This window comes from Cygnus atratus, chromosome 14, assembly GCF_013377495.2.
Source record: "Cygnus atratus isolate AKBS03 ecotype Queensland, Australia chromosome 14, CAtr_DNAZoo_HiC_assembly, whole genome shotgun sequence".
Lineage (NCBI taxonomy): Eukaryota > Metazoa > Chordata > Aves > Anseriformes > Anatidae > Cygnus > Cygnus atratus.
The window spans coordinates 1,741,141-1,753,354 of NC_066375.1; the positions used below are offsets into that span (position 1 = coordinate 1,741,141).

General features: G+C 56.6%; 1 protein-coding gene across 1 annotated transcript; it reads right to left on the reverse strand.

Moving 5' to 3' along the window:
• Positions 1–1,266: 1,266 nt before the first annotated feature.
• On the reverse strand, positions 1,267–3,619 carry IL4 (interleukin 4). The gene is made up of 4 exons (XM_035560814.1): positions 3,485–3,619; positions 3,212–3,259; positions 1,660–1,791; positions 1,267–1,365 (listed from the first exon to the last, which is right to left on the reverse strand). Exons 1-4 carry the CDS (start codon positions 3,617–3,619, stop codon positions 1,267–1,269), a joined length of 414 nt encoding a protein of 137 aa, XP_035416707.1.
• Between the last annotated feature and the right edge of the window lie 8,595 nt (positions 3,620–12,214).

Sequence of the window (12,214 nt, forward strand, 5' to 3'; positions counted from 1 at the left end):
CGCTTGCAGGAGAAGTTAGATAAGTGAGCTTGGGGTGCTGGGGGAGACCCTGTTGCCAAGCCCCAGGGCAGTGAGCAATAAGTTCGTGGGAGAAGCAGACAGCAGAATGAGAATGGGCTTGCAAGACCTGAGATCAGTTGGGTGAGGGTGTACACGGAGCAGGAGCTGTGCCCCTTGAACAAGCCCACCCTCTGCTGGAGCTGTCCTGAGCTGCCTTTGGACTGACTTTATGCCTGACTGAGCAAGAGCAGCTCCTTCGCTGCACTATAGCCACTGCTGCCTGTGTTCTGCCTTTTGTGTACGGGCACCGAACAGGTGCTACTGCTGGCGAGAAGAATTTTCACACTGTGGCTTTGAGCGTCCTTGTGCTACATCCCACGCCTGTCGCACCGTATGTTTGTGCAGACAGTATGAAGTTACCTGCAGTGGTAGGAAACGTTCAGCTCTTTCCTTTGCCGTGTAAACCGTTTGATCTGCATTGCTTTTCTTTCTCTGGAAGGTATCTCCGCCTGCTCATGCAGCAGGTAGCAGACCACAAAAAACCTGTTAACTTTGCACCTTCCCTGAGTACTCTGACGCAGCAGATACACATACCCTGCACAGTCCTGGGACTTTCCAAAGCCTTCTCCCCCACTGTGCCAAAATTGCAAACTGATAGTCTTGCAGGTATTTAGGTGTCTGTCCCCTGCTGCTGGGGGAGGACCAGCTACTGTCTGATCTGCGACAGGTTGGAGTTGTCCCTTCAGTGGTGTGGTTTTGCTCTATTTCTTTCACTGTTACTGCTGCTGGAGCCTCTTTACTCCTGGGCCAGCAGCAGTGGTGCCAGGGCATGAAGTGAGGGGGGAACCAAGTGCCTCACTCCATCCCATGCTGATCTCAGACCTGCCACATGGCTTTTCAGCTTTACCCCACACTTCTGAGCTCAACACTTCCAGCTGGGGACACTTTTTGAGGCCTGCCTTCTCCCATGTGGCTTCCCTTGGGCTTTCTCTAAGCACAAGCTTGCCCCCATAGCTGGCAAGAGTTGCCAAAATGAAGAATTTGCCCTGAGCCACCTCCTGCCCGTGCAGTCAGGATTCCCTTCACCACAACCCCAGGGCTTTCTTGCAACTTCTATTGCAGGTGTGCTTCCATCCTCGCTTGGCTCTGGCCAAGGAACATCTTGTGCAAACTAAGCAAATTTACTCCAAAAATACATTTATTTAAAGAATCATAAATAACATTTGCAAATACAATGTCAATATAATAATTTAAAAAAAATAATAATCACAAATTCTCCTTTACTACTCGTTGGAGGGTTCTGTGTAGGCCCCCTAGAAACTCCTGCAGTGAGGTAGTGTTGCCTGCTGCCACGGGACATGGTGCCTGCAAGGGGGAGACGTGGCTGTTAGTGTCTTTGCCCAGGACCTGGCCCTCCAGGGTGGGCTCGGCTGCTCGAGGCTGCCGGGGAGCTGCAGTGCAAAGGGCTGGGCAGCGCGTGGCTGCGAAGAGCCGAGCGACGTGCCAAACCCTTCGCGTTCAAAGCCCAGCTGCTGGGAAGCAGCAGCAGCCAGGCACGCAGCAAAGTGCCCGCCTGAGGTTCCCGTGAAAGAAAACAGATCAGGGGAGAGGCGCGAGGTGCCGGGGTCTGCGCCCCCGTGGGGACCAGCGCTGCCTTACCTTGAGGCCGCTGCTGCTCTTTGTCACGATGTGCAGCAAGTTGAGGTAGATGCCCTTCAGCTGCTTGTGGCAGCCCAGGCTCTCGAAAACAACCGTGGAGGCTTTGCATAGGATCTCCATGTCGTTGTCTGTCTGGAAGAAGATGCAGACGGCTGATTTAGAAACTGCTTTTGTTCAGTCACAGCTTTGCTAGCAGTGCATTAGACCAGCACAAATAACGCGTTTCTAGTCCGAAGGGCAGACACGAAGCAGCTCGAGGTGGCAAGGCCTCCCCTGACTCCTCCGTCCCCAGGTGAGGCAGCGGCAGGGGGGGATGGATCCGGCCCCGGGCTGCCTGCGGCTGCGGGTGGCAGCTCTGTGGGAATCGCGAAGCCCCCTGAGGAGAGTGTGTCTCCTTCAAGCGCTTTGTGCAGGTGAAGTCCCGTAGCAGCAGTGTCAAAGATGAGGAGATAAGTGCCTGTGGTGCTAAGGAAACCAAGCCGTTGCCTTTCCTGATGCTGTCTGTCCCCGGAAAGGCAGGTCAGTAGGGGAGAGCTGTCCCTGCTCAGGTTTCTTCAGCTTCCACCCCAAATGGCTCCATTGAGCAAGCAACCGGCCCATCTCCGTGGCGTCCTTGCCCGACCCTCTGGCCGGCCGGGGCAGGCGTTGCAGCGCTGAAGGGCGAAGGGGCCCTCGTACGGCACAGGCCGGAGGGGCTGAGCTGAAGCACCGATGGCTTTAGGGGAAGAAAGATCCCCTCTCTGCACCCAGGGGTCGGGATACATCCCTCCTCTGTTCTCCTCAGTCCTGTGCTCCTGGGGCCCTCAGCCGTTTCCCTGCGTTGTGCTCGGTGCTGTGCACCACCCCGGGCATGGCCTTGGCCCCACAGCACCCGGGGCTGGTCCCCACCGCGGGAGGGGAGCTCCCGTGCCCTGGGGAGGGCATCGGCTTTCTGTGAAAACAGGAACTCTGGGGCTGGGGAGCTGGGCTTAGGCAGCAATTTTCAGAGCAGAAATAGGCTTTATTATCTGCCATTAAATCTTCTGCTAACCAAAGAGCCTTCCTCCAGACTGGGGGCTCAGGAGGGATAGTGAGCGTAACCAGCGCTCGAGATGCAGCGTGAGAGGGGTGTGTGGGTGTCTGTGAGAGAGTGACACACGGCTCCAAGGCAAAGGAAGAATTTCCTCTCTTCCTTTCTGAAAACCTCTAAAAAAGTAAAAAAAAAAAAAAAAAAAAAAAAAAAAAAAAAAAAAAAGGCCGTATGCTGCTAAAATACACTCTCATTCCTGCCTGCCTGTTGGTCTCCTGCCTTCCAGCTGGGCCACGCAGACGGGGACTGATGCCACCGCCAGCGTTTTGTGCCCGTGGCTTGCGGCAGGGGTCGGGGTGGGCACGCAGAAGGCGGTGGCGGTGTCCCACCACCCCAGTGCCTCGCTGGCACTGGCAGTGCGGGGACGTCTCGGCCCCAGGCCCTGCCTGCGTGGGCACGGGAGGGTTTGAGGCCCCGCGGGGATCCTCTCCCGCCACCGCCGATGGCCGAGTCACAGCTTTCGAGTCGGTGTTCCCGGCTTACCTCATTGCCTGCAAAAACATTTGTCACGTTCGTCTTGTCACAGGAAACCTTTATCAAGACAAAAAGGAGAGGAGCAATCAGAGAAGAGATATCGCCGCCTCAGAGCCATCCTGACACACACAGGCACACAGGCAGCCGCGGCCGGGCACTCCCCGTGCCCTGGAACACGGCTGAAAGCCACGGCTGGGTTTGGCAGCTCTGCCTACGCTCAGCACCTTCCTTCTCGTGCCCAGCACAGCCGCCGTCCCTCCCACCTGCGCCCGCCGCACCTACCTGCGTTGAGAGGATCTCGCCCAGCAGCCGGATGCTCTCCTTCAGAAAGATCGAGCGCTCCAGCACCGCGGCCTCGTGGCTGTGGCAGGCCAGCAGCGCCAGGAAGGTGAGCAGGACGGAGAAGGAGATGCTCATGGCCTGCTTGTACCGAGCTGCCTCAGCTCGCAGTTTCTGGATATTTTGGTGATCTATACCTGTGTGTGCCTTTCTGGAAGAAACATCTCAATTTATGGCTGTAAAATTGCTGAACCAGAGGGAAAAACTTATTTTTCCCTTATCTGCACTTTCCAAAGTTGCTCCTATCCAATTAGGACAACAGGTCTTTTTTGTAAAAGTCAAGATTTTCTTCTGATCTTGCATTACGTTTCAACGTAGGAAATTTCCACCGTTCAGATAACGGTGGTAGGAGTCAGATCACGTACAAAGAAAAAGTATGTAAACTGCCCACTTTTGGGTTCTTCGTTTCTCCATATCCCAAGACTTTCTGTGCACCATGAGGTTAATGTGTCATGAGCCCAAATTGAGGACCATGGCTGTGACCGCGCTCAGATAATGGAGCTTTGCTTTTTTTTTTTTTTTTTTCTCTAAATATCCTGTGAGCGCTTCCATTGCTCAGCTCTCGTTTCATTTGAATATCTCCAAATCATGCAAAGCGTCGTTCATCTGCATACAATTTTGTCTACACCGTTATCTTCACCTGCGCGCGGGGAGAAACAGAAAGGGCGGCACGGCACCGCGGCGGGCACGGCGAGGTCCTGCGGGGCGCTGCGGGGGGACACGTCCCTCCTGGCCCAGTGGGACCCCAACGCGGCGTCACCGCGGGGACCTGGGCATGACACGGGGTCCCGCTGCGGCCCCACAGCCCCATGCCCATAACACTGATGTAGGGCTGAGGGGCTGTGCGGCTCCTCTCCACCCCGACGGATCCAAGAGCTGGGGGATGCCCTGCCCCGTCCTGCCCCGCCGGGGGAAACAGCCTAGGGGAGGTAAAAACGCCGGGTGCCAGTGGCACCATCGACCAGCGCTGCCGCAGGAAATAGCGCTGAGAAATTAGCTGAGCTGGGAAACTTCGGAGTTTTGTAATAACTAATAGGTATTTTTCTAACTCAAATAGCAACTTGCAATCAGATGCTTGATAAGAGTTTGCGAGCGCTCCATTAATTCAGGAGCAGCCAGACTGAGAGTAATTTTGTTTGTCTAATTATGAAATGCCCCTGATAAAATTAGTGCCACTGACTCAGAAAGACCTTTGCGAGGGATTTGCCAGTGGAGCGCTGCACTGTTTCCTACCTGCACCGCGCTCGATGGGGCGCAGATAAGCGAGCGCACGGCGGCAGCGGGAGTGCGGCGGCAGCGTCCCCACGGGTGGCACTCATGGGGCCGGGGGTGCTGAGCTCCTCACCGGGATGCCTGGAGCTGGGGCAGCCACAGCCCTGCTGTGCGGGGTGCCAGGGGTCAGCGGGTCACAGCAGGAGCCTAAAAATGGTGCAGTGGAGATGGGGACAGAGGTGGCAGTCCTGTCCCCTTGGGGACAGACCCCCCTCAAGGGGCTGTGGCAGACACAGTGGTTTCTCCAGTGATCGTGGTAGAAAGATCTGAAACCAGGATAAATTAAAAAAATCCCACTACATTATCAGAAAAGCATAATCTTTGAGCTACTCAGGCTGAATCACGGTGGAAAACTGCATTACTGTGCGATAGGTAAGTCACAGGGAAGGAAAAATTCCCACGTCCTTTCCCCAGGGTGGGATGCAGCTGATGGCACTGACGTCCCGCGGTCCCTGGGGGTATGGCCACAGCCTCAGCGTGGGCCCCATCGCAGCCCACCCACGTGCTCGGCCACTCTCGGGGACAGCTTTTCCAGAGCCCCAGCCCATGCTCGTTAGTGAGCTCATCAAGCTCCCTCCTCAGCCCGCTTGGTGTCAGTCCCCCTGCTGCCTCAGGACTCGGCTGCAGCCCTTCCCTCTCCTCTCAGGTTTGGGGACCTGCCCCTAATTATCCCTCTGCATTTACTTGTGGCTGGTTTGTGCACATTTGTGTGTGCCATCGTCACGCTCCAGCTCCCGGTGCTCTCCCAGGTCCCCTCTCCTCCCGCAGCAGCGATGCTCCGTGCCGCCTGCATCCCGCAGGGACCAGCCTGCTGCCATTTCCCTGGGGTGCTGGGCTCAGAAGCGCTTCCAGCACTCTTCTGCTCATGCTGCGGGGTTTGACGCATCCCATACCTCTGGGGCTGTGGTGCCCGGGGGTGCCCAACCCAGGCAGCCAGCACCAGAGCCCCTCAGCCTCACAGCAGAGCTGCTCCAGGCGGGCACGGCCACCCGTCCCCGTCTGTCTTTGGCCCAGGGAAAGGGACGTGGCTCATCCAGAGTAAATTCAGAGGCTGCAGCTGACCCCCACGGCACGTGTAGATGGCAGCTCCATGGCCCTTTTGCCTGTCCCTGCCCACGCAGCAGCCACCCGAGCACCCCTTCCCTGCGCCAGCCGCACACGGAGGCAGGACCCGGCGCGCAAAATTCCCTGCTCCTGGGGAGCCGATGGAGCCGACAGCAGGAGCCACACGTTTGGAGCTCGTTGGTCAGTAGTTTATTGCTTAGGCCCTGAGATGTTTTTACAACAACAGTGCAAATTTGAAAAGAAAAAAAACCACTAATACTGACGTCCAAATACATGCTAACTTGAATATATTAACTCTGTTGTAATAGGAATATTTTAAATAAAGGGAAGAACAATAAATTATCTATCAGTATACATTCATTTGTTGAATGTCATGAAAAGGCAATTAGGCACAAACAGTTCCTTAAGAGTGAGGTAGCAGTAATTTAAATATGACTATATTCCACAGAACTACTATCATATAAATTAAAAATAAAACACATATTCTGAATCCTGGCTTTTCCTTTTTGCTTGGGTCCCGACTGAAGAAAAGCACACAGCAGCTGCTTTCAACAGTCAGGACTTCTCGATCTTGAATCTTTAGACTAAGCAGTATAAAAATAAGTTATTTAAATAAAATATAATAAATAATCTCTAGAACTATGATGCTCATGAGCACCCATTGGACCCAGTTACCCTACAGACTGTCCTAGTCTTTGCTATTAATAACTTAAAAGCCCACTGACAGTATAGAAGACACTACAAGTCGCATTAAGAGCTCAACGTGCTGGCCGTGCCACCTCCCTCCCTGCTGGTTGTCCTCTCCCCTTGGCCTTGCCCTTGCCGGAGCTGGAGTGTGGCCCCTGGCACCGCACGGCGATCCTCGTGAGCTGCTGGAGCAAGTCGTTAGCGAAGACGCTTCATTTCAGACTAGATTTTGATCTCTTTAGGAAGAGCAGACAATTATGAAGAAGCCTCCCTTCTTTAAGAGGAACAGGAAGCAGATAATTTGGTTTTGGTTTTGTTTGCCTCTGCATCAGGAGGTGAACGAGTTAACAACACCGCGTTGGTGGCTGCTCTGGGGACGCCCGTGCCTGGGGTTGGGGACACGCGTCCCAAAGGTCCCATCACCAGGCCCCGCACACGGGACCTCTCCTGCAGGGCCCGGCTGTCAGGCACGGGGAGCTCGGCTTCAGCCAGGGGGATGCCAGTGCCTGCGGGGACGAGGACGGGGATGGTGATGGGGACGAGGACGGGGACGGCGATGGGGATGGGGATGGGGATGGGGATGTTTCCAATTGCCAGCCAGGGCTGGGCACAGGGCATTTAGGATTGTGTTGGGTTTGGGAGGACTGGGTCAGAGCCAGGGAAGTGCATGCCATGAGGAGCTCAAAACACTGCAAAAACTATTTGAAGAACTACCAGCGCTGGGATCGCTCGGTGGGAGCCGCCAGCCGCGGCCCGGCCGGGGGCTGCGGGTGCCTCAGTTGGCAGCCGTGGTGGAGAGGCGCCGGTACAGCGCCTGCGTGAAGTTCCCCAGCTCCGGCAAGAAGTTGCGCAGGTAGATCTCGTTGTCGGTGCTCAGGGAGCAGCCCTGGGGAAGGAGAAGCGTACACGTGTGTGAGCGCACAGCAGGGTTCACACCTGGAAGCTGGAGGAGCTCCCAAAGCAGGCGTTTCACATCTGCCTCCCAACTGCACCACCCGTGACGAGCCGCGAGGACCTGCCCCGGAGGTTGGGCACTTGTCCTTAGCTCAGGACAAAATCCCAGACCCAGCCACGTGTCCTGCCAGCACCCAGCAGCTTACCCCCAAGGAAAACCAAGCCCCCGCAGGGCTGCAGCACCCAGGGCCACCCCCGGAGGAGCGCTGAGACCGCGGTGCTGCTGCTGGGGGTGCGCGGTGCTCGCGGCCGGGGAGGCTGAAGCCAAGGGGGACGAGGGCACCGCCGCTGGACCCTGCACTTACCGCCTTGCCGTGCAGGCTCCTCAGGTTGATGATGAGGGGCTCGTAGTCATTCTTGCACCTGGTGACCTTGGCGAGCGCCGTGGCAGCTTGGCACAGCAAGTCGTGCTCCGAGAGCTGGCGGACAGGAACGGTACGATCGTTAGACCCACGCCGTTGGCTGAAACCATTGCTCCCCACCTAAGTGCCCAGGGCCGGCAGGAGGCTCTGCACGGAATTCCTAGAGTGCCCTCACTTCATTTTTTATGGCCTTCATGCCCCTTGCCCAGTGGTGTGGGGAGGCTCAGGCCCCGGGCTGTGCCCGTTATGTAAGGTGCGGGCGGCTCGGCGGGGCGCAGCGGCCACCCACGGGTGCGTGCTGGAGGCAGCTCATGGGGCGGGTTTGATTTTCGGGATGTGAGCTTGCACCCAGCTCGATGCACTTGTGCAGCACAGCTAGGTGACTAATAAAACGCCCCCTGCTTTGTGGTCTGCGTGCAGTGTTGACAAGCGCTCTGGTTATGTCTGTATTTACTAAAAATGCGTTTTCTGCGTATCTGTAAAGCATTTGTTACCTTCCGATCCGTGAAAACGACCTGTGCCACTCTGGTGTCATTGCAAGGGACCTGGAGAGACGACACAAGTGAGAGCTGTCATTAGGAGACCGTCCCCAGTGGCACCACCCACAACCAAACCGCCGGTGGGCGAGGAGCAGCCACTGAGCCCGCGGCACAGCCACCGCTCCCCAGGGACGCGGTGTCCCCATCCTGCTCCCCAGGGCCCCGGTGCTGCCGGGCCCTGGCACTGCCACCACCACCAGGAGCGGGGACACCATGGTGCCACCCACTGGGCTCTGCACCAGGACCTGCACCAGCATCGCTGCATGCAGGACGGGTGGCTCGGGACCGCATTTTTCTGCACCATCCCCATGTCCCTGAGCAGCCTCGTGCACCACTGCGTGCTCAGCGCCCAAAGAGCCCCGAGCCTGGGCACTCGGTCGGAGCGGCTCCTGCATGCTTGGGTTGGTGGCAGCATCCGTGCACCGAGGATTGGCAGAGACAAAACCCAAAATGAAGCAAGGGGAAGAGCTGCACCCTCCTGGTGACAGCCCATGGGGAGACGGGATGCTAGAAGAAGGCCTGAGCTCTGCGTGCCACTGCTAGAAATCATCAATAAAGTCAAGGCTGTCAGAGGAGAAGCCACGAGGCGTTTCGGTATTTACCTGCACTCCCGTGTTGAGCTGCTGGATGCGGTGGGTGATCTCCGACAGCTTCAGTCTGGACGCGGTGGACGAGGTAGTCGTCAGTGGTCGGGACGAGATGAGCTCTACCAGGTAGAGGAGAGCAAAAGCAGCCTTCAGCGGGGAGAACATCCTGCCTCGGCCGGTGAGTGCTCTTCCCCTCCGGCAGGCTCGCTGCGAGGACCTCACTGGCTCGCTGCTTGGCAGGGCACGATTTTTATAGAGCGACCAGGCAGCAGCATCTCCATCAAATACCAAATATAGGTGGCTTCCTGTGCTGATCTGGCAGTGGGGAGCAGGGCCCGGCTCCCCAAAGAAGGGCATTATGTAATGTTGACGGCACAGACTTTTCACCCTTACCAACTTTATTTGCTCTTCACCGACCATGCAGATTTTAATCACCTAATTGATAGATGAAGAGATACTGAAATGGGAAGTCTAGAATTTCTATCTGCTCTCGGAGGATCTATCTGCTGTCATCGTGCAGCGTGCTGCGTGTGGAATACCGTCAAGGTGAGCCCGGCAACCAAACGCATGGCAGAATAAAGCCAAGCAATGCTCTCATGTCCCCAAGTTTCCTTGCCTCATGCAAAGTGATTGTTTGGAAGGCCCCACTCTGGGATGCGTGCAGCTGGGCTCCCCTGCCCCAATGGCAGTGTCGCGCTGGTTTCAGCACAATCCCACTGAGAATTTGCTTGAATTTTGGTGCATTTCTCTGCTTGGGGACTGGACATTGGGGTCGGTTTGTGCCAAGGTGCTGCGGCTGCAGCCCCTTGGCTGGTGTCACCCTGCTGTTAGGAAACCAAGGCCCAGAGTAACACGAAAGCAGAAATTTGCTTTTGCACTTGAACATGCACCTTGGCTGCCCCTGCAGCCGGCCTCGTCTCTTCTGGGCCAAGCAGGTCTGGGTCTGGCCCCTGCTGGCACTGCGGCCGCACGAGCATCCTCAGTACTACAGCAGGGGGTGCGGCGGGGAGCAGCCCAGCGCTGCTTTCCGGGTGCCCGACCACTGACGGGGGAACCTGGCCACCACCGGTGTCTCCTCCTCTGTGGTGGTGGCCCCGTGGATGTCCCCGCTGCGGCTCGGCTGCCCCTGCTGGAAATGGGCAGCACCAAGTGGGCATCCCTGCACCGCCCTGGGGAAGGAAATCGTGAGCGGCTGCTGGTGGGGGGGGATAAACGAACCGAGTGTCAGAAAAAAATCACATTGCTTGGCCGTAATGGCAGCAGGAGCTGGTAAGCTAAAGTAGCCAAAATCAGATTTGAAAGGAAAGAAAACCTCGGCACTTTTATCAAGATGTTAAGCATCTGCAAAGAAACAAAAAATGCTCTTGCATGTAAAGGAAGAAGTAGCTGAGGGGTTTTTCTGGCGTGTGGGTGTTTGGCTTTTAACGAGGGCTCGCTCAGCTCTGCATCACGTATCCCCTCCTGCAGGGACAGCTCCTGCAGCGCCCGGCCTGGCATGGAGCCTGTCGGCCCCACACGGTGCTGGACCACGCTGTGCCCCCCATCCCACACCATCCTGTGCCACCTCATGCTGCCCTGTGATGTCCCACCCCCACAGCATCCCACATCATCCCACGCTGATCCACGGTGCATCGGAAAACCAGTGGTAGCTGAGGGAGATTCAAACACCTTTTCCTTAACCACGAGAGCAGCCACACACCTGTGGTTATTTCCCACCATTGCTAAACTGAGCCAGCACTGGGAATTTTGCGGTGTGAAATGTTGACTTGCCAAAACGGCTTGTTTCTCCCCAGAGTTCTTCCGTGCATGTTTTGGAGCGCTGGGCTTGGTGCCGGCTGCGCCTCGCGGCTCTGCGCCTCCAGCCCCGTGGCAGCCTCGCGGTGCTGCTGCCCCTGCCCAGGCAAACCCCAGCAGGGAGCCCGGGGAGCCCCGGCCGCCTCCTTGCTCCTGGTCAGAGGCTTGGAAAGAGCTGCAAATTGTTCAATTCTTTAGGAAATGTTGGAACGTTTCCATTTTCACAATTTATTTCTAACTTTTCAGTAAAGCCAAGGTGTTGTGTGGTCCAGCCAAGGGCTGAACTTTGCTTTTCGAGCAGCTCCCACCCCGTTTTGGGGCATTATTTTTATATTCAAAGATCTGACACCACAGTGGCCGGACTGGGCTGGAGCCCCCCAGCTTCACTGACATCAGCTGCTTACGTTAGCCTGAAGAATGCTGTTTTTCCTGCGAGCTGAAAAAAGAGGGAAGCGAGTCCCAGACGTGGAATTTCCCACAAAACAGAGAGGCTGGGTCAGAGCCAGACGGAGCCTGGAGATTTTCCTCCACAGGCACTGGGAGGGAGGTGAAGCCACTGGGGTGTGTGCAGGGTGGTGGAGCACAGCGTGTGTCTGTCTGTCCATCCATCCGTCTGTCCTAAAGCCCTATTCCTGCAGGAGAAGCCAGGAGCTGGCACCGGGATGGGGTCTGGCAGCACCGTGGGGTCCGGGCACCTCGGGGACGCGGGATCAGGGGGGCACGGGGCTGGGGGCACCCCACAAAGCCGCAAACCTGCACCCAAAGCGTCATCCCCCCCCCCCCCCCCCCCGAGGCAGATAAAATCATTCCCCCAAACTATTGATACGGTAACGTGAACCTGATGATGGGAAAAGCTGACGTATCAATTCGGCTCGTGTGGGTGGAAAACGATAGCTAGAAAGTGGAGCTCGGTTCTGAGAAATGGTGTTGAGCTGGGGGCTTGCTTCCTCGGGCAGGAGGGGGCGAGGGACGGGGACCTCAGAGCTTTGGGAGTCCTTGGCCAGAAGGGAAACGAAATAACGCGCCCAGAGCATCTTTGGCCGTGCTGAGCACTGAAACCAGCAGTGGTATGAAATGATAAAGGGAACTTCTGCCTGGGCATCACCCCCAGCACGGGTGGTGCTGTCAGTCCATCTGTCTGTCCCGAAGGGGTGGTGGCACAGGAGTGTGGCAGGCTGGACACTCACCCACCGGTGTCCCCAGGCAGGGCAGGACACAAACCCCGTGGGTCTGGGAGCCACTGCCATCAGGGCAGTGTGGAAACGAGCCCAAATCTAAGGAAATATAGGAAAAAATCATCCTGAGATTAAAAGCATACAAAATGCTGCTGCTGCTGTTTGTCACAAAACCAATCCAGGCAGATGATGAAACCCTCAGTGCGACCCAAACCCGATTTTTGTGTTGCTCTCTTGT